Source organism: Lampris incognitus, chromosome 2 (genome assembly GCF_029633865.1).
Source record: "Lampris incognitus isolate fLamInc1 chromosome 2, fLamInc1.hap2, whole genome shotgun sequence".
In the NCBI taxonomy this organism is placed as follows: domain Eukaryota; kingdom Metazoa; phylum Chordata; class Actinopteri; order Lampriformes; family Lampridae; genus Lampris; species Lampris incognitus.
The window spans coordinates 92,909,810-92,932,339 of record NC_079212.1 but is presented as its reverse complement, the minus strand read 5'-3'; the positions used below and the strand labels follow the sequence as shown (position 1 = coordinate 92,932,339).

Below are 22,530 nucleotides of genomic sequence, written 5' to 3'. Positions count from 1 at the left end.
GTGATTCTCCGTGTTAGGAGCCAAAGACACCAAATGACCAAATGACGGCGGAGTTGCAGAAACACCGCCCGGCTCGCGTGCCCCGAGAGCACATCAAACTCCACGCGGTCTCCCTCCCGGAGGTCTTGCGCATATCCTGTGTTTACAAACGTGTTGCCCCCCCCCCCCGCGCGGCAGGTACCCGCAGACCAGCGAGGAATTCACGTTTTGATGGTCGAACACAATTTGCAGGATAGGTCCTACTTCGTACTTTTAAGTGACCTGGTCTCAAGGGATCGCGAATGCCTCTGCAAATATGAAAATCACAGACAGCGTTTTGCGAAACTTTAGGGTTGCCAGGGTCCATCGTGGGAAGTCGTCCAAGAAAGTCAACTGCGTGGATTACAGCCCCAATGGCGAGAGCGCAGTGTCGGGCAGCGACGACGACTCCATACAGCTGTACGACATCCGCGACGGAAGGTAAACCTAATAGCGTCTCCTCCACCCCAAGCTACTTCGGATATAGTCCAGACAGCTGAGTCGGTTCATCCGCACACAACGTGTCGTGGGAGAAGTGGCTTCGTCTCAGCTGGCTGCAGGTATCCCCGACCTCACATACGGACTATGGATTGGTTTCATATGCAAATCGCCATGGCCATCAATGAAGAGTTGCAATGGCGACTGTAAGGTGGCGACAGATGCACTTTCACCCCCTCCCCTCCCCTCCCCACCACCACCACCTTCCCCCTTAGTCCATGGGCCAGACGATATTTCGGTACACTCAAGGTGGCAAAACTTACTTATAATTTTTGAAAGGATCCATGTCTGTAGATGATATTTTGGTATGATAACCATTCCCGAGTGGCAGCTGTATCACAGTTATCAGCTCATGAAGTTAACCACCCGCTAAACTAAATTGCATTTTAGACGCTGGTGCATATCCTGGTTTAGCCTCATGGTCAGGACATTTTTCAATGTTCTATAATATTGTCTTTGGTATCATTTTAAAGGGGACCTTCTTAGCTTTCATTCAAGCCCTGTTGTGGATATTTCTCACAAATATAGAGGTCACTTGAGCTCTTCAACCCGTCAATAACACACATCTTTCTGCAATTTTCGCCTAAATTATATACTTTCTTTTAGCCCTGTGGCATCTAGGAATATCAGGGACACAAAACACAAAAACTGGAATACTCACAGGACTGTAAAGATTCAGGAAATGTATAATATACCCATACTATTTCATTGTGTGAGGTGATTGTGAGCCTTAAATGAGAACTAGACCAAAGCCAGTTAGGTCACAAACTGGTCTCTATACATTTGTTTAAATACACAATCAAAATACATGATAAAAAGGAATACCATAGTGAGGTAATGAACTATTTTAATATTTTAAACAACATTGACATTTACATATACTTAGTCAATGATACATGTAATCCCATATCATTAGTGGGTATATGTAATGGTAATGGGTAGGGTAATGGGTATATGTGAATATGGTTACATTATTGTTATCAAGCTCTGGGTAACCAAGTCCAGAATCAACATCCTGTGCATCAATAGACTACTACCACAGTAATACCATCAGAATCATCACACTGTCATTCATCAAACTGCTCGTTTCTCTCATCATCTGACTCCCCAAGTTCAAAGTCCAGTTCTGGACCGTCCTGCTGTTTTTGGTTACTGCAGGTCTGTAACCTGCACATGTCTGTGCATGGAAGTCCATTTGACAGGCACATGCAGCTTGGCATTTTGCATGAATGCACACACTTGCATGTTAGCATTTCCAAGACCACATCTGGTGCAGGTGGGGAGCGCATCCAGTAAATGGCCAGCTTGCCTTCATCGTCTGTCCATCCATACTCAGTAGGGCTTGGCACCACAGGGTTAGCCTGCAGACAGCACTTCCATATTGCTGCCTGATAGTTGGCTCGTTGAACATGCATAAAGAGACAGTCTCTACATGGTGGCAGCTGGCTGGACTCAACCTCTCCCCTTTTGGTGCAGAAGAGCTGGTAACGCAGTTTGTTCACCTCAGCAGTGCTGCTATTAGCAACATACATCCGACAGGTGAACTGCTCAATTTTCTGGAACAGCTCATCACTCACATTCCATGTCTGTCCCAGTTGACTAAAAGTCTCTTGGCAGGAAGTGTGCTTTCTCACTATCTTCAGGGCATTCAGCTTCCCTCGACCAGCGAATGCACTGACAGTGTCACAGCCTGTGAAGGCATGTAAGCCAATTAGGCTGTCACAGATGCTGTCTCCAAGTGAACTTGCCAGTTTGGTGATGTCGACAAACCGTGTGCGGTTCTGAGTCCCACACTTCTGGTAGATGGGACAGGTGATGTCCTTCTGGAAGCCAAGACAAAGCACCATGACATCAGTGTCCTCAGCTGTGATGATAACTGACTTTGAGCCCGCATTTGCTGCATGCAATGCATGCAGGAGCAGACGGGTGTCAGCTTCTTCATGTGTGGAGTGCAGTTCTGCTGCTTCCTCACACCCATCTTCTGTCAACTTGTAGCAGGTTTCCTCACAGGTCATGTACAACACCTTGCCATGCAGCATAGCTCTGTATCGTGGGAGTTTCCACTCTTCCACCAGAAACTTGATGAGACTGGTCTTGTTGGAGGAACTGCACAGAAATTTTCTCCACTGCTGGACGTGGTGTCCCCCTGCAAGATTCTTGTACTGGAGAGTGATGTCTCCACCCCGGTTCAGTCGTTCAGCATCTTTGATCGAAGTCTGGTGATAGACATCAAAAACAACATCCATCCTCCCACTCTGTGCTCCCTCATGGAGGACCTGGGTCAAGGCTGACTCTGCCACCTGTGCAAAGGTTTTGTTGTTGCCATTCATTTTTTGGACCAGGCTCATCCCATCAATGATGGAAGTAGATGGGATTGGGATGTCTTCTGCAGGAGATACATTCTTTTCAAGCTCTCTGGCAAGTGCAGCCTTGTTTGTTTTTCGTAAGGACCCATCAGCATTTGCCAGTGCCCATGGTAGTGGGCCCAATGGGTAGGCAAGGACATCCTTCAGATTCACCTTCCTGCTTTCAGCCACCAGGATCATGTGACTGAAAAGGTTTCTATCTGCCTTCAGAACCACATCCTGTGCTTTCTTTCCATGAGCTTGTTTTGTGCTGACATTGGAGAATGTTTTCAGACTTTGCTTGGTCATCTTGTCGTGGAATTTCACAGGTGGTGGGTCTGCATCTAACCTTGTTTGCTGGAATGCTTGGTAGGCCTCTTCTCCTTTCTCAAGAGCTCTCAAGAGATCTATGGTCACATCAGGTGGAGCCATGTTGCCAGTGGAGAGGCTAACCAAATCAATCTCATCAGGGGACATAGGATTGAGCCAGTTATTCTCCATAAGGTCCATGAGAGACTGGACATCTGCTTCATCTCTCTTGATCCTTGGACTCTGTAGATCTGGATGAGACCATTTGCACCTGCCTTGACCTGTCAGGTCTCTCAGCTGTCTGAGGTACATGCTTCTATACTCAGCTGTGAGATAATATTTGGTCACAGCTCCTGGCTTCAAGCTGAATCCCTTTGTCCCTCCAGCTGTTTGGGTGTCTTTGTTCACCGTTTCTTCTATAGCTTGGTCAACAGGGATTCGGCCAAAGGGATTGGTGGAGCCCAGTTGGACTGAGAAGCCTCCTTCCATGAATTCTGTGTACACATCTGGGTGTGTGATGGGCAGCTCAGACATCTGGGCGTAGTAGTAGGGGAGGTAGCGTGCATAATTCATCCTGTCATAAGCAAAGCACCATGGGATCATTGCTCGAATGCTAGCCAAGTGTAGCATCCAGTCTCCCTCTTTGGATGCTCGGATGAGCCCCAACAAGATTTCAACCATGTCCAAATAGGACATCCAGAAGTTCGAGAGGCTGCCGTTTCCACCTCTAAGGAACTCACGGTAGACTTCAAATAGATCCATGATGCGTGTACAAGAGCTGTTCTCGAGGACCTCCTTCAAAGCATGTTGTGAGACTTCTTTCCCAAGGCTGTCAGTGGTCTTCAGTGTCTCATTCAGGTGAACCATGTCATTCCTGTGAGTTTCTTCCAACCAGGACAGGAAACCATTCAAGGTCAGTCGCATGAGAGCCTCATACAGGAGCTTGTGTAGTCGCACTGCCCTGTTGTACTTGCGGCCATCCATAACACCAGCAATTGAGCCTTCTGCAATCATGCCAGACTCAATGCAGAGGTCTTTGAGTCCAGCATCTTGGAAACGCTTTCCTATTATTGCCAGCAGTGTGCAGATGGTGTGGAATACCCCAAGCCTAACGATGATATCATGGAACTTGTCATGGTGTTTCCATGTGATCTCGACAGCCTTCGCATACAGGGCTTGGTCAAAGACACAGACAATCTTCCTCAGGCCTAAGCACTGCATGATGCTCAGTGACTGGTTAAGCACCTCGTTGACAGTAGACATTTGTGTCGCTGGATCATTGATGGTAGGCAGATAGCCTATATTGTCGGGGATGACCGTCATCTCTCCTCGAGTCAGGATGTTGAAGCCTGTCCAGCTGCTGACTGACTGTTCTTCTTGTTGTGACATGCGTGCTAGGACCCAAAGAAGGTTTTTGTCTCTGGCAAGCTTAGTATTGGCTGCAGTATCGGCATCTGACTTTTTGCTTTGTGGTGGCCCTACCCGTTGTCCAGCATTGTAAGTTGGTAACATTGGTGGGGGTCCATCAATGCTTCTCTTCTTTGTTTTGGGAACAGTGGGCATGGGTTGGACAGGAAGTGGGTTGACTGGCTTTGCTTGCACAGCAATCCCATTGACTCTGTGAGATGTTCCCTCACCACTGACAGTTTCTTCAAGACGGTCGATATTGTCCCAGGCTAAAGTTGTGAATATGCCAGGATGGATGTTAGCTGGAAGGGCAATGCCACTCCCTGATGATGAGAGTTTCTGGAGACACAGGGCAGTGTTGATCTCTTCCATCTGTGAATAGGACACACTGTGACCAAGTCGGTTGAGGATGTTTATCAACTCTACATTTCCTGTCAACGATTTGACACTGAATGGCAGAACAATGTGCTTGGAAGGCTTGGTATTTCCACATGTCACTGCATATACTATGTCATGGCCAAATGACTGCAGAAGGCACTGCACTCTCTGGGATGCATGATCAGGATCATTTGAGCCTGTGAGTAGAGAGTACAGGAAGATAATGAGCGACTCTGGAATGGTAGGACATTCTGCTTCTGGTTTGACTTCAGGCGGCCAGGTTTTAGGAACATCTTGACTTTTAATGTCTGCTCTCAATTTGATGGCTGCTTTGGCTATAACATCTTGTGCACTGACACTTTTCAGGGTCTGCAGCTCCCTTTTGAGAGACTGATTTTCTTTGGCAAGTTCCCTCATGGACAAGTTATCGAGATAGAGGAGGAATTTTCCTTTCTCATCAGGGAATATCTGCAAGGCTCCAGCAAACTCACTCTCCAGGTTTCGCCTTATGTGCTTCTTGGTTGATTCCTTGACTTGGGCAATGCCTTGGGAGTTCATTGAAGCTACCAGTCTAGAAGAGAGATCAGTCATTGTCATCACTTGAGGATTGCCAAAAAGCTCCATCCTGATGAAGAGGAACAGCTCACTGTATGCCTTATTCACAGCAGCTTCATACTGGGCTGCAGCATCATCATCTTCATTGCTGGCAACCTCTCCTTTGGAAACCTCTTCTTTGGTGTAAAGTCTATAGCATGACCTGTGGTAGTGCCCTTCAGCTGCTACAAGGTCTCTACTCACAATGGCAAGGATTCTGCTGTCCCTTTTCTTTGTGGCTGCACTCCTGATCTTTGCATCAGCTCGCAGTTCTCGACACTGCACCAGTACTTCTCTCGTATTCTGTCTCTTGGAATATTTGCTGTTTTTCTGACAAAATATGCACTCTGCATCATAAGTCCTAGATGTACTTGGAGCATGTCGAGCTACTCTCTTAGATTGTTTCTCTTCAGCAGAGACACAACTTTTCTTTTCTTTTGCAAGGAGGCCATCAAGAATTTGCTTCATAGTGAAGATACTGCGACACTTTCTGTGGTAGTAGATTGCTGGAATCTGTCCCTCAGGAATGTCTTTTGCCAGTTTCAAAACTGGTGCATGATTTCGTATCTGAGCTGCCCTGAGCAGAGTTCTCCATGAGTCGACACTTTGTAGTGAAACCAGCTTATCTGTATCATCAGAACAGTGGATAATGCACTCCACCCGTGGGCGCTTTGGTATTGGATAAAAACTTGCTTGTTCACCAGTGGCCATATTCAGTCAGTTTTCACCTGCCACATACAAACAAATACATGTAACTTAGGTGTATGAACACTACTAAAACAAAGTTTACTTTGCTTCACCAGCGTCATATTACCATTATTTATCTTACATAGCCACAAATAGATACATTACCTAGTTGCTATGCAACAGCTGTATTTTGTCCACATGAGGCCGCTAAAATCAACACAAGATGAAAGTTCCTCGTAGCCACTTTAACTAATCATATTAACATATACGTTAAAAGAACATGCTAACATTATGGGAAATTAGCTTACAATCTTCTCCAGAGAGAGACAAGAAGATAGATACCAGTTTCCTCTATATGTGTTTAGTAGAAAGCTATCTGGCTGCACGTTAGCCTAGCTTAGCACAATGAATGGAAGTGCACAGTACTGGTTATCCTTGGTTGTTGGCCAACTAAGAACTGTCCCAGAGTTTAAGCTAGGCTAATCAGTACCAGGGATGTTGAAATGCTATATTTGTAAAAATCTGGGCAAATACACAATCGTGAGAGGCACAGAAACAGGTTTCCTGAAAGAAAAATGAAATAGCTGCCCATTTGGAAAGGTTATCATGTATTATTTTACTTCTGTTAGTGTACCAAATAAAATGGCACCAGTGAAGTTGTGTCACCTTGGGTGATATCGATATCTGGTCTGACCCATGGACTAACTGGCTTTGGTCTAGTTAGTTTCTTAGTAATAATGCCCTTCTGATTTAAGGTTCACAATCACCTCACACAATGAAATAGTATGGGTATATTATACATTTCCTGAATCTTTACAGTCCTGTGAGTATTCCAGTTTTTGTGTTTTGTGTCCCTGATATTCCTAGATGCCACAGGGCTAAAAGAAAGTATATAGTTTAGGCGAACATTGCAGAAAGATGTGTGTTATTGACGGGTTGAAGAGCTCAAGTGACCTGTATATTTGTGAGAAATATCCACAACAGGGCTTGAATGAAAGCTAAGAAGGTCCCCTTTAAAATGATACCAAAGACAATATTATAGAACATTGAAAAATGTCCTGACCATGAGGCTAAACCAGGATATGCACCAGCGTCTAAAATGCAATTTACTTTAGGGGGTGGTTAACTTCATGAGCTGATAACTGTGATACAGCTGCCACTCAGGAATGGTTATCATACCAAAATATCATCTACAGACATGGATCCTTTCAAAAATTATAAGTAAGTTTTGCCACCTTGAGTGTACCGAAATAGGAAATTTTGGGCTCTAGCCCATGGACTACCTCTCTCGGTTCGGGGATGGTGGTTCCCTTTTTACATAAATGGCCTCTTTGCTTCCACGTTAAAACCAGCGTTCCTTGCTATCAAGGATGTGCGGAGCCGCACGCTTGAGAGAGTGGCCGCTGGCCTGTAGATGGCTGTAGACTGCGGAGTCCCTGCCCGGCGAGGGTGCTCTTCTGTGTTGTGCCATCCTCCTCGCCAGCGTCTGTTTGGTTTCCCCGATGTATGGGGGGGGGGTACATCTGTCGCCATTTTACAATCCTGTGATTGCAAGTATTCCCAAATCCTCTGTGAATAGTATAACTCTAGTGCAGTGTTTCTCAACCCAGTCCTCAAGGAACCCCTATCCTGCAGAGTTTCATTGTAACCCTGCATAGGTAGCCCTGCTTGTACTTACTCGACCAATCATCTCGCAGCACTTAATTATGCAAGGTGTGCAACATCTGACAAAATTCATTGCTGATTGGTTGAATAACTACAAACAGGTGCCTATTCAGGGTTGCAAAGAAAATATGCAGGATAGGGGCTCCTTGAGGACTGGGTTGAGAAACACTGCTATAGTTAATGGTCACGGCAATTTGCATATGAAACCGAGCGTTGGTTTCGGTCGTTATGCAACGCCATCCATTATCCAGACCGCTCGGTTTCGAGACGGTGGAGCTGGAGGTGGCAGAGTTGAAGATGCTAAGATTTTCATTGGGAGTGGTGAAGAAGGACAGGATTAGGAACAAGTATATTAGAGGGACAGCTCAGGTTGGACGGTTTGGAGACAAAGCAAGAGAGGCAAGATTGAGATGGCTTGGATATGTGTGGAGGAGAGATGCTGGGTATATTGGGAGAAGGATGCTGAATATGGAGCTTCCAGGGAAGAGGAAGGTCAAAGAGGAGGTTTATGGATGTGGTGAGAGAGGACATGCAGGTGGCAGGTGTGACAGAGGAAGATGCAGAGGACAGGAAGAGATGGAAACAGATGACCTGCTGCGACGACCCCTAACGGGAGCAGCCGAACGTAGTAGTAGGGATGCGGGGATGCTGGAGCCTATCCCAGCAGTCATTGGGCGGCAGACGGGGAGACACCCTGGACAGGCCGCCAGGCCATCACAGGGCTGTGCTGTTTATAAGGGTGGGGATACCTGCAGTCAGTTGAGACTCAAGAAGTCACTTAGATGAGTGATGAAAAGTTTCTCCCAATAAACGTCGTGTCCAGATGAACTTTCTGTGATTGAGAGGGATTGTTTATGAAGACGTCTACACATTGATTTTTAGGGAAATCCTATTCGTTCAACCTTTACAGTGGTTCGCATGTTTAAATCCTACTTGTAATAATTTCTAACATATTTGGAACCAGTATACTCTACAAGTAATTCTTTTATGTTTAGATAAACAGGTAATGTACGTATTTCTCATATAACTACCATGGAATGCATATTACTGCTTTTCTTTACTGTCCTTCTCATTCTTTAGATTTTATTTAATATGATTTCATGTTTGTGCTCTTTGTAGTGCCAAAAAGACCCTATACAGCAAGAAGTATGGAGTGGATCTTATCCGCTACACATACAAAGATGCAAGCACTGTGGTCTACAGCAGTAACAAACAAGATGGTAATGACTCAATACTGACAGTGAGCCGGTAATAGAGAGTAACCCCCCACCCAGCAGTGGCAGTGGCCAAATTTACTGAGGAAGCCAGTCAGCTTGGTATTGCAATCATATATCACCATATGACAGCGATGGAGATATCACACTTACTTGCTTTGACAAACCAGAATAAATACGTGCCGTTACTAGGATAATGCTTCTCATTCTCGCCTATATTCTGTTCCTCGGGAACCACGGCATTTGTAAGGCTTGTGGACTACAAAACAACACGAGGTGCGATTTTAAGTTCTCCCTCCGCATACTGTACAAAAACATGTGCAAACTTCTCACAGCCGTAAGCACTGGTCACCGATGAATTATGTGCATACCCCTATGAGGGCATACCTCCAACAATATAACTGCAATCAGCAAGAAATGACAATGCCGTTACATGCACAATCACAGACTAGATCTACGAAGGCTAAAACATGATGCTGCCTCTGAGTTTCTTCTCATCATCTAAAGAACGAACACATAGCTGAGGGTTTTCAGACACACCCAGTTGCGTATATACTACTCCTACCAAGTTCGGCTGCTCCCATCCAACCTTCTCTCTCTCTCATTTTCTTCATTCATCAGCCCCTCAAAGTACTCCTTCCACCTTCTCATAACACTCTTCTCGCTTGTCAGCACATTTCCCTCTCTATCCCTGATCGCCCTTACCTGCTGCACATCCTACCCAGCTCGGTCCCTCTGTTTAGCCAATCGGTACAAGTCCTTTTCTCCTTCCTTAGTGTCTAACCTCTCATACAACTCGCCATACGACTTTTCCTTTGCCTTTGCCACCTCTCTCTTAGCTTTACGCTGCGTCTCCTTGTACTCCTGTCTACTTTCTTCATCTCCCTGACTATCCCACTTCTTTGCCAACCTCTTCCTCCGTATACTTTCCTGTACTTCCTCTTTCCACCACCAAGTCTCCTTGTCTTCCTTCCTTTGTCCTGATGACACACCAAGTACCTTCCTAGCTGTCTCCCTCAATATTTCTGCAGTGGTTGCTAAGTCATGCGGCAATTCTTCACTACCACCCAGTGCCTGTCTTAACTCCCCCCTGTACTCCACACGACAGTCTTCCTTCTTCAACTTCCACCAATAGACCCTTGGCTCTGCCTTCACTCTCACCAAATTCCACCCAGTTGTGTATAAATATAACAAATAATTGGATATTAACAGCTGCGGGATAGGCCTACCGTTCTGTTTGAGCTTCTGTTGCGCCTCAAAAGCAAGCTTAGTAAAATCAGTTTTTACGAGAAACTCGTAGGTCCCTGTCTCCGTCCATTCTGCTAACGCTAACTGTTTCAACCTGTGCTACGTGTAGTAGGCTAGCTGGTTGGAGATTCAGCGCAGGTCTCTCTTTTTTTATGATGATGACGGGGGTTTTTTTTTAACAATGAATTGACCATTTATTGTTTAGCTCGGTCAAGGCTGGCCTCAATCTGATTGGCTAAAACTTTTACTGTGTTTCTCTAAAGGAAGCCAGGGAAAGCTGGCCTCCTTTGAGCAAAGGCAGCGCTTCACTGACCGCTAGACAGCGCAGAGGGCATCAACTACATATTGTAATGCATGCAGAGGGGGTGCTGTTTCGCTTGCTACACCAGCTATAGGAGAAAAATATCATAACACGTGGAATGTTTTGCAAACAAGGAAAATGGCAGAACTCAATAAAGATACAGCCGTTGGAATAATAAATTTTGTTTTCTTTATTAGAATATGTATTTATGGGTGGGGAGGCCAGGCTTCCCTTGGCCTCCGAGAGAAACCGCCTCTGCCCCTTAGTTTATGCATGTCCTCAGCTATGTTTTGGTGATTCCATTTTTTTTTCCATCTTCCAGATACCATTCGCTACTTGTCACTCACAGACAACAAGTACATCCGCTATTTCCCTGGTCACACTGCACGGTGAGTATAACTAACTGTACCACTGACCAGCATATGAGCTCCCCCGTATAGACTTAACAAGAGATTCCTATTTTAAAGGTGGGTTTTCCATTGATGTAAAGGATTTGTCCACTTCCAACATCAGTGCCTTTCTGTCTGTCCCCTACAAAGGAGTAGGCTGACCTTTAGGGGCATCTTTAGAGTCTAAAAGATGTAGAATAGGGGTAGCACAGTGGCACAGCGGTTAGTGCGGTCGCCTCACAGCAAGACGGTCCTGGGTTTGAGCCCCGGGGTAGTCCAACCTTGGGGGTCGTCCTGGGTTATCCTTTGTGTGGAGTTTGCATGTTCTCCCTGTCTCTCCCTGCGTTTCCTCCGGGTGCTCCGGTTTCCTCCCACAGTCCAAAGACATGTAGGTCAGGTGAATCAGCCATACTAAATTGTCCCTAGGTGTGAATGTGTATATGTGCGTGTGTGTGTGTGTGTGTGTGTGTGTGTGTGTGTGTGTGTGTGTGTGTGTGTGTGTGTGTGTGTCAGCCCTGTGATGGCCTGGCAGCCTGTCCAGGGTGTCTCCCCGCCTGCCGCCCAATGACTGCTGGGATAGGCTCCAGCATCCCATGACCGTGAGAGCAGGATAAGTGGTTCGGAAAATGGATGGAAGATGTAGAATAGGACAGAGTAATACTCATTTCTTTCCAACCAAAGCTGGAAGGTTGTTTTGCACCTTGCAATGAAATTTATGATTTAAAAAGTGGAACAATGCATTGCAATGCAGGACATTTAAAAAGCATGGCCGTACTTCACTCGACTTTGTTGACTGCATGGATACGTGCTTGGTGTGGCAGGGACAAGGTGCAGACTTCAAATTCAGCTTTGTCATGTGTATTAGAATACACCGAAATTCTTGTGCTCTGGCTCTCACTGCCTTAACACAACGGCATATGAGCCATTAGAGTCATCTGCAAATGTGTGTGGAGAGCTATGTACCTGTATCTCAATCTGTGTGTGCATAATCAGATTTGCACATGTGTAAAAGAATCTCTAAATGCATACTGAGATTTGTGAATGTGCACAGGAATCTGCAGATGGGTATTGGGAATCCGTGTGGCTGAGAAGTTTTGCTGTGAGAGCCGGCAGTACAGACAAGTTTACGACTCGGGCCGGCCTCTCATATGGCTGTCTTCTCACACGTCATTTTTGCTATACTGCTGTTGTAGCAGATCTGCAAATTCGCGTGGCGATCTGCAAATGTGTGGCGGGGGGGGGGATGCAACTCCAGGGTTTTGCTTGCCCTGATCAGGCTCACGGGTCCACATGGGACCTTCTAAAATGCTTAACGTGAAAAAAGCTTAGCGTGGCTTAATGTACCAGGATGTCAGTCAAAGATAACCAGATTTCTCTCACACAGCTTTTGTCATTAATGTGTCAAAAAAATCAAAGCCAATATATATATATATATATATACACGTATGTGTGTGTGTGTGTGCGTGTGTGTGCGTGTGTGGCTTCATTTACCAAAATAGCGATCAATGATCACCAAATTTCTCTCGGACATCTCTTGTCATGGACGGCACGTTGGTGCAGTGGTTACCGCGGGGTAGTCCAACCTTGGTGGGTCATCCCGGGTCGTCCTGTGTGTGGAGTTTGCATGTTCTCCCCGTGTCTGCGTGGGTTTCCTCCGGGGGCTCCGGTTTCCTCCCACAGTCCAAAGACATGTAGGTCAGGTGACTCAGCCGTGCTAAATTATCCCTGGGTGTGTGTATGTGTGTGTGTTGACCCTGTCCTGTGATGGACTGGCGGCCTGCCCAGGGTGTCTCCCCGCCTGCTGCCAAATGACAGCTGGGATAGGCTCCAGCATCCCGCGACCCAAATTCAGCTAAGCGGCTTGGATCATGGATCTCTTGTCATAAACACATAAACACTTCCACCTGTGTCAAAAAAGTCCAGACCGAAAACCTGTGAGTGTGGACGTTATCTTACATTAAGCGTCTTCCTCTACAGTATTTATAATTAATTATACTTTATTTACACATTACTTTATACATTATTATTATCTAGAAGAACTTTAGAAGATATAGAGGATATCTTCCTACACCTCAGTTAGTTTTTTTTTAAGGTGGAGGCAGGCACGGCTCCAGGATTTCAGTTTTGGGTGGGCCAGGCCAATTATGGATGGGCCTGGAATTCCCTAGGGGGGTCCGGGGGCATGCTCCCCCGGAAGAAAAATTTTCAATATTGACAATTGAAATGCATCAATTTGGTGCATTTTAAGACCAACATCGAGCTAGATAGAATAACAAATGTAATCACAAAAAAACCCCTCATAATTCATGCAACATTGACGAAATGAGCCAAAATGTTAAAAATTACTCAGTGTAAAATGTATATTGCTTGAACAGCAGCAGTACCATCACTTGCCAACGTTGAAAGCCAGTGAGTGACCATTTTGAACTATAATTCTATCACTGACCGACCAATAGAGGGCGCAACAGGTCTGTGACCAAGCAACCACAGCCCAATCAAAGGCCCTGTCCCGATACCCACCCTACGCGCTACCTAGAGTGGTGCAGTTTGGTATTACAGCATTGCGTAGGGCATGCAAAGTCCCCTTTGGGAAGGAGGTTTAAATGAATTGAATTGGGATGCCTGAGTAACGCGAGCAGAGCAGCGAGCCAGTATTCAGAACTCGCTCATATCGTTATCTGTCATGTAAAGACATGCTACTAGAGTTCATTATCAATCACTATCAATCACAGTCTACAAATCTCTATGATCACAAGACAATGGGCTATGCTAGATGATTTCATTAACACCGGGGTTTTTTTCGATTTCATAAAGGCACATAGAGAAGATGCATTAAACAATGTATTGTCATCACATAGTAGGCATCCTGTAGTAATGAACATCGGCCTTTCTTTTTTACATGGCTCAGCCTCAAACCATCTAGCAACAAAGTCGGCTGCATTGCAAAGGCATTTCATGGTATGGCGGTTGGAACTAGCCTAGCCTGTCCCGCCGGCGTCGAACATCACATCACGTGTCTCGTGAACTTGCTTACGCATGAACATCAACATATAAAATTATGTTTATAAAACTATTTTAACACAAAATCATGTGATTATTGGCTGATTTCGAATCATTTATGACTTAATGAAAATTTGTAAAAAATAATTTATTTTTTTTTGGGTATGAAAATTGTAGGGTGGGCCTGGTGGAAAAGTGGGCGGGCCTAGGATCGTCAGGCCCACCCATAATGCCGTGCCTGGGTGGAGGAGAGCTCATGACGAGAGAGTCCATCGTAGACGAGACTGTTTCAATACAGGACGTCCTCTCCTATGTCCGCTCTGCTCACTGTAGTCTGCCCTCAGCTCAGCCCAGCAATGTCACGCTTCAACTCACTGGGTGCTACTGCCGCCTTGTGGTATGTAGGCTGTATAGCTACTGAGGCACAGCGAGGGCAGAGCGGTACGCTTGCTGACCAATATCCCCCCACACGGCAGAAGTGTAACAAAAACCACAGGTAAAAAGACAGTCATTTGAGAGGCCCGCCTAATTTGTAGCAAAAAGGTCCTGGGTTCAAGCCCCGGGGTAGTCCAACCTTGGGGGTCGTCCTGTGTGTGGAGTTTGCATGTTCTCCCCGTGTCTGCGTGGGTTTCCTCCGGGGGCTCCGGTTTCCTCCCACAGTCCAAAGACATGTAGGTCAGGTGAATCGGCCGTACTAAATTGTCCCTAGTTGTGAATGTGTGTGTGTGTGTGTGTGTGTGTGTGTGTGTGTGTGTGTGTGTGTGTGTGTGTGTGTGTGTGTGTGTGTTGGCCCTGTGATGGCCTGGCAGCCGCCCAGTAACTGCTGGGATAGGCTCCAGCATCCCCCGCAACCCTGAGAGCAGGATAAGCAGTTTGGATGATGGATGGATGGATGGAAGGAGGGAAATACTTGGACTTTTCAGTCACACGGATCCCGAATACACATTTGCAGGTTCCTGTACACATTCACAAATCTCAGTACGCATTTAGAGATTCTTTTGCAAATCTTACTACGCACACGCGGATGGAGATGGTTACACAACTCTCCGCACACTTTTGCAAATGATTCTGCTACAATAACGGCCCCATACACAACATCGCACAAAAAGATAACACTACAGACGTACATAGACTTTGTACACAATGAATTCATACGTTATATACACAATATACAGTACACGATAACACAACAATGTAAGGTGTATATGGGTGCATCAGCTGTTCAGCTGCCTGACTGCCTGTGGAAAGAAACTGACTGAGACGGATGGTGTGTGGTCTGTGACCCCAGTAATGTTTTTTAGATGGAAGGAGCAAGAACAGAACATGAGTGGGGTGGCTGGTGTCTTTCTTTTTTTTTCTCCCCCCTTTTTGTCCCCAATTGTATCCGGCCAATTGCCCCACTCTTCTGAGCCGTCCCGGTCTCTGCTCCACTCCCTCTGCTGATCCAGGAAGGGCTGCAGACTACCACATGCCTCCATGCGGAGTCGCCGGCCGCTTCTTTTCACCTGACAGTGAGGAGTTTCGCCGGGGGGACGTAGCATGTGGGAAGATCGTGGTACTACCCCCAGTTCCCCCTCCCCCCGGAACAGGCGCCCCGACCAACCAGAGGAGGCGCTAGTGAAGCGACCAGGACACATACCCACATCCAGCTTCCCACCCGCAGACACGCCAACGAATTGTGTCTTTAGGGACGCCCAACGACGCCAGAGGTAACATGGGGATTCGAACTGGCAACCCCCGTGTTGATAGACAACAGAATAGACGGCTGTGCAACCCGGACACCCCATGACTGGTGTCCTTAATGATGTTTTGGGCTTTGCTTCTGCAGCAAGTTCCATAATGACTTTTGCTGCTGTCTTTATAGTCCTTTGCAGCAGTCTTGAGCAGCAGGTTGCCAAACCACACTGTGCTACAGCCTGTCAAGACACTTCCATGGTACTGTCAGAAAAGTTCATAAGAGTCTTGGTACTCAGACCAAAACTCTTGAGATGCCTCAGAAAATCCAGCCTCTGCCATGCCTTGCTGAGGATGCAGTTGGTGTTGAGAGACCATGTGAGGCTGTCTGTGGTGTGTAAACTGAAAAACCTAAAACTGTCCACAATTTCAACAGATGACCCGTTGATGGAAATAGGGATGTGATTTCCTCGGATCTCTCTAGAGTCAGCAATGATTTCTCTTGTCTTATTGACATGCAGAGAGATGTTATCATGACACCATGAGGTTAAATCTTCCACTTCCCTCCTCTAGACCCTCTCATCACTGTCACTTACTAGTCCAACCACTGTGGCGTAATACAGCAACCCACGATGGTACTGGACTGATTTTTGAGTACATTTTTCTCAACTTGTTGATTTTGCAGTTGGCCTTCAATCTTGCCATCTACTGCTACATTGATGCGATGTATTTATCCTCAATATTTATCTTCAATACTGAAATTCATTCCTTTTTAAGTTGAGTTTGTGATGTATGGATTTTCTTTAGGGTTGTTGCTCTTTCGATGTCACCAGTGGACAGCACGTTTATCTCGGGCTCATTGGATAACACCATTCGAATCTGGGACCTGCGATCTCCAAACTGTCAGGTGAGTTCTGACACTTGAACTTGGGCGCTGCGGTCAGCTATTCTAATCAGACACTTTTCAAACTCAATGACCAACCTTCGTTTTCTGCTGCTTTCTTTGTGTCTGTATGTGTATGTGGGTTTTAGGGTCTAACTAATCCACTAGGAAAGCCTGTGTGCTCTTTTGATCCAGAGGGGTTGATATTTGCTGCTGGAGTGGATTCCCAGGCAATCAAATTGTATGACCTTCGTGCTTATGACAAGGTAAAATAAAGATCAGCCTGCAGTGCATGGCGAGATGAAAAGTGGCCAGTAACATATACAGAGTTTCTATTCTTTAGTTAGTCAGTGATACCGGTTCCGCTTAGCCGCTTCCGGTGTGGGAAGATGGCAGCAGGAATTCACATTTACAGCGGCCTCACCCAGGACCGGTGTGGAAAGGTGGCAGCGCAAACTTATGTTTGTGGCGGCCTCACCCAGTGCCGTCCATGTACTGTCTTTGTCCATGTCTGCATCTAAGTTTGTCTTTGTTTGATGGCTGGGGGAGCTGGCGTTGGATCAGCTGAAAGAGCTTAGTCTGCTGCGTCCTGTGGGGCCAGGGACCACGGCCCTGCCTGGAGCTGTGCCCGAAGAGAAAACACCAAGAGCAGTCTGACTGGAAGCCGGGCAGGCTAAGCTAACTGCTAGCCCATACAGACCAGCAGTTCCGATAACACCGAAGGCGGTCTGGCCTGGCATTGACTGTGTTTTTGGTGTCGTCGTGTGGAGTGCAGGGAGGTGTGTCGAAGGTGTCTGGCTGGGTGAGCTGGCGTTGGATCGGCCGGGGGAGCCTGGTCTGCTGTATCTGGTGGGCCCAGGGTCCACGGCCCTGCCTGGAGCTTCACAAAAAGAGGAAACACCGAGGGGACGCAGAAGCAGGGCAGGCTAAGCTAACTGCTAGCCCATGCAGACAGCCAGTTCCAATAACACCGAGGCTGGTCTGACCTAGCGTTGACTGTGTTTTTGGTGTTGTTTTGTGGAGTGCGGGGAGGTGTATCGAAGGTGTCTGGCTGGGAGAGCTGGCATTGGATCGGCTGAGGGAGCCTGGTCTGCTGCGTCCGGTGGGCCCAGGGACCACAGCCCTGCCTGGAGCAGTACCTGAGCAGGAAACATCGAGGGCGGTCTGACAGGACGTGGAAGCTGGGCATGCTAAGCTAACTGCTAGCCCATGCAGACCAGCAGTTCTGACTGTCATCTTGGCATTCGCTCTCTCGGACAGTGAATTTTCTTTATATATATATGTGTGTGTGTGTGTGTGTGTGTGTGTGTGTGTGTGTGTGTTGTGTTTTTGTAGTTTTTTTGTAGTTTGGATATATGTGTTCTTGTAGTTTGGATATGTGTTTTTGTCTTTGTGTTGCACTGCTGTGGGCTGGGGAAAATAAATGACAAATAAATGTTCTTGATTCCTGATACTAAAAGTTGTTTCCTTCAACTTGATAATAACCTGCCTTTCTTTTCTTGTGGAAAGGGGCCGTTTGCCTCCTTTGAGACAAGATTCAACCGCGTCTGCGAGTGGACGGGACTCAAATTCAGCAGAGATGGGAAACAGATTCTCATCTCGACCAACGGGGGCGTCATTTGCATCCTTAATGCCTTCAACGGATCTGTGCTGCACACGTTTTCAGTAAGACACCCACCATAATTACATGTTTGTATCACCGAGATCTTAATAAACGACATCCACCTTGGATAATAGAGGTCTAATAGACACGTTTGGAATGACTTCCTGCATCTAAAACGTCCTCTGTCTTTTAATCTTAAAGGGCTACAACAATAGCAGAGGCATATCTCTGGAGGCTTGCTTCACTCCAGACTCACAGTTCGTCATGATCGGTAAGACCACATACCTTAATGCGTTATTTCAGCCACCAAAAAACAACCCATCCCATAATGACAGATGAACGAGGGTTGCAATGTGGCGGCACGGTGGCTCAGTCGTTAGTGCGTTCACCTCACAGCAAGAAAGTGCTGGGTTTGAGGCCCCGAGGGTAGTCCAACCTTGGTGGGTCGTCCCGGGTCGTCCTCTGTGTGGAGTTTGCATGTTCTGCCTGTGTCTGCGTGGGTTTCCTGCGGGGGCTCCGGTTTCCCCCCACAGTCCAAAGACATGTAGGTCAGGTGAATCGGCCGTACTAAATTGTCCCTAGGTGTGAATGTGTGTGTGAGAGTCAGCCCTGTGGTGGCCTGGTGGCCTGACTGCTGGGATAGGCTCCAGCATCCCCACGACCCTGAGAGCAGGATAAGCGGTTTGGATAATGGATGGATGGATGGGTTGCAATGTCTGAACACAACAGGCTGGTTTGTCCTGAAATTGCTGTTCTAACTTTTCTGTAGGATCAGAGGACGGGAGGGTCCACGTCTGGAACACTGAGAGCGGGATGAAGGTCGCCGTCTTGGATGGGAAACATACAGGACCGATCAACACCCTCCAGTTTAACCCCAGATACATGACGTTTGCCAGCGCCTGTGTTAACATGGTGAGATCCACACACATACCACATGACTCTCCTACACAACAATCTCTGCTGTGGTAGCGCAAATACGTTGAATCAGAAACTCAGATGAGCACCCGCATCTACTATCTGCTCACTTTCTCTCAACAGACATTTTGGCTGCCATGTGTTGATGACTCGTAGAGGAGAGGGACCAAAATGTCATCCGAGTAAGACCACATCACTGCCCTGCCCATAAAGGAATGGACACATTGGAGACTATGGATGCAGTGAGACCTAAATTCGCAGCATAGTCCTTTTTCTTTTTTCTAAGATTTTATTTTATTTTATTTTTTGGCATTTTCCGCCTTTTTATTAGATAGCGGTAGTAGAGAGAGACAGGAAAGGGCCCGGGTCGGATTCGAACCCAGGTTGCTGCTGTAAGGACTCAGCCTTATATGTGGTATGCACTCCACCAGGTGAGCCACTGGGGCGCCCCAAGCTTTTTCAAAATAAGCTATGAGATACTGTGACTTTAACGATATGCTAATATTATCATGGAAAAACAAACCCCTGAGACCCGGAACATGGCAGTGTTTTTCCTGCAGTGTTTTGGTCTCTCCAGCTATGTTTGGTATCACTAGGCAATAAAAATTACTTTTATTGAATCAAAGAAGGTTGAATCAGTTCATCTGGACACAACGTTTATTGACAGATACGTTTCATCACTCAGCTAAGTGACCTCTTCAGTCTCAACTGACTGCAGGTATCCCCACCCTTATAAACAATACAGTACAATACACTGCCGAACAACTGAAACCAACCACCAGTTTCATGATCAAATATGGGTGTGACCTTTAACTAGAGTTTCAATGGCCATGTGTGCTATTCACAGAGGACTGGAGAATAGTTGCAATCACAGCATTGCAAGATAGCGACAGATGTACTATTAACCTCCTCGGTTCAAGGATGGTCGTCCCCTCTGCACATTGATCTTCCGCTTCCGGTGTGGGAAGATGGCTGCGCGAATTCGTGTCTGCAGCAGCCTCGCCCAGTGCCGGTGTCGGAAGATGGTGGCACGAGTTCCTATTTGTGGCGGCCTCACCCAGTACCGTCCATGCAGTGTGTTTGTCCACATCTGTGTCTAAGTTTTGTCTTCGTTTGATGGCTGGGAGAGCTGGCGCCGGACCGGCTGGGAGAGCGGGGCAGGCTAAACTAACTGCTAGCCCATGCAGACCAGCAGTTCCGATAACACCGAGGGCGGTCTTGCGGCGGCCTCACCTGATGTTGACTGTGGTGTTTTTGATGTGGTCGTGAGGAGTGCGGGGAGGTGTGTCGAGGGAGTCTGGCTGGGGGAACTGGCGCTGGATCGGCAGGGAGAGCTTGGTCTGCTTCGTCCGGTGGGCCTCGGGACCACAGCCCCTGCCTGGAGCTGCGCCCGAGGAGGAAACACGGAGGGCGGTCTGACAGGACGCGGAAGCCGGGTGGGCTAAGCTAACCGCTAACCCATGCAGACTGGCAGTTCCAACAGTCATCCTGGCTGGCGTTCGTTCCCTTGGACAGTGATTTTTGTTTAGTTTGGATATATGGGTTAGTTTGGTATTGCTCTGTTTGTGCCGGGGGAACCAATCCTTGGGGTGGACCAACTTCTGGCGTAGCTTGTTTTGGGGTTTGAAAGCGAATGAGACATGGTGTTTGAAAAATACACATCTCAGCTTTTCCGACGCTCTCGCAACATACATATCAGCACTGGTTTACACTTAGGCAGCTGTTGTCCTTCTGCTCTCTTCGATCTAGTTTAGATTTAGATTACTTTATTAGATTACTTTAGATTTAGATTACTTTATTAGATTACTTTAGATTTAGAGAAGAAATTCTGTGAGACATCTCGTCATTCAGCATGATGAATCAAGTATAAGTTACTGGCACTTTTGAAATATGAAAATAATCGTAAGAGAAAAAAGACAAATACTGTAACACTGACATATAAAGAGTAAGACAAAGTGGTTTAAGTCAAAGTGGTAGCCCAACGGTTTAACTTTCTAGATGAATTGATTTTGTGTTTCATTTGCATGTTATACATATATTTTTTAAAAACTGAGAACAAAAAACTACCCCAGTATCAGTTTTGCACCTGAAAGTAAATAATCTTAACCAAGCAGACATTTGTGGGGTTTCACATTTTTAAATACAACGTTCAAGTGACTGTTTGCCTCTTACAAAGAATTCCGTCTAGTTCGATCTAGATGCCTGTAATACTGCCCCCTGTAGGTGAATTACATGGACTGAATACAGCTTCAGGAGCAGACATGCTTGGTCATTGTTAAGGGTGGTCCGACTGCAAAGGGTGGGGTCGTTTTGTAATTTCATACGGAGTACCTCCACTGCTTCATCAACAGGAACGCACGTGAAGAGGGACGTAACGTCATAAGAGACAATTGGTTAATCCTCCATGATGATGTCCCTCACCTCATCCACAACATCCACAGTCACATTCAGAACACAGTCAGAACGCTATGGGTTTGTTTTTGTTTTTTTGACTTGTTTATTGGGAAAAAGGTTCAGCATTGTTTATCTTATGGAACAGTATCAGTATCCCCCCCCCTTTTTCTCCCCAATTGTATTCGGCCAATTTACCCCGCACGTCCAAGCCGTCCCCTTTGCTGCTCCACCCCGTCCAACGATCCGGGGAGGGCTACACGTGCCTCCTCCGATACATGTGGCGTCGCCAGCCGCTTCTTTTCACCTGACAGTGAGGAGTTTCACCAGGGGGACGTAGCACGTGGGAGGATCATGCTACCTCCCCCCGCCCCCGAACAGGCGCCCCGACCGACCAGATGAGGCGCTAGTGCAGCAACCATGACACATACCCACATCTGGCTTCCCACCCGCAGACACAGTCAATTGTGTCTGTTGAGACGCCCGACCAAACCGGAGGTGACATGGGGATTCGAACCGGTGATCCCTGTGTTGGTACGCTACCCGGACGCCTTGGAGCAGTATTTTTTTGACTTGTAGACATTAGTAGTACTACTGACTTGTAGACATTGATATGTTTATTTTTTTTTTGATTGATGTTTTGTTGAACATTAAACATTGAGTTGTGTTCACTTAAAAGCAAAAGTTGTTTGTTTCTTATTTGCATTCCATCAAATACATTTAGCTGATACAAATAATAGGAGTCATTATAAAGTTGACATAAATCCATGACAAAATAGACATCCATGATAGACAAATCCATGATAGAATAGACATCGGCTCAAAATGTCTTCTCAAATTCTTTTCTCCATTAGGTAAAGAATATTTACCTAATGGACAAAATTGTGTTTCAGACTTAACATTTAACATGCAATATTATTTGTAGGTGAATATAAGACTCTTAAACACAGTGATAATAAGTCTTCATAGATGATTATGGGATTATGGCATTGCCGGGCTCTTGCAACAGCA

General features: G+C 46.5%; 1 protein-coding gene across 1 annotated transcript; it reads left to right on the top strand.

The window, feature by feature from the left end:
- The first annotated feature begins 169 nt into the window (after positions 1-169).
- Positions 170-22,191, top strand: LOC130106624 (WD repeat-containing protein 82-like). The gene is made up of 9 exons (XM_056272805.1): positions 170-459; positions 9,021-9,121; positions 10,987-11,053; positions 16,535-16,634; positions 16,760-16,876; positions 18,120-18,275; positions 18,415-18,484; positions 18,983-19,125; positions 19,252-22,191. The coding sequence occupies exons 1-9, from the start codon at positions 296-298 to the stop codon at positions 19,282-19,284; spliced, it is 951 nt and encodes a 316-aa protein (XP_056128780.1). The 5' UTR covers positions 170-295; the 3' UTR covers positions 19,285-22,191.
- Positions 22,192-22,530: the final 339 nt, after the last annotated feature.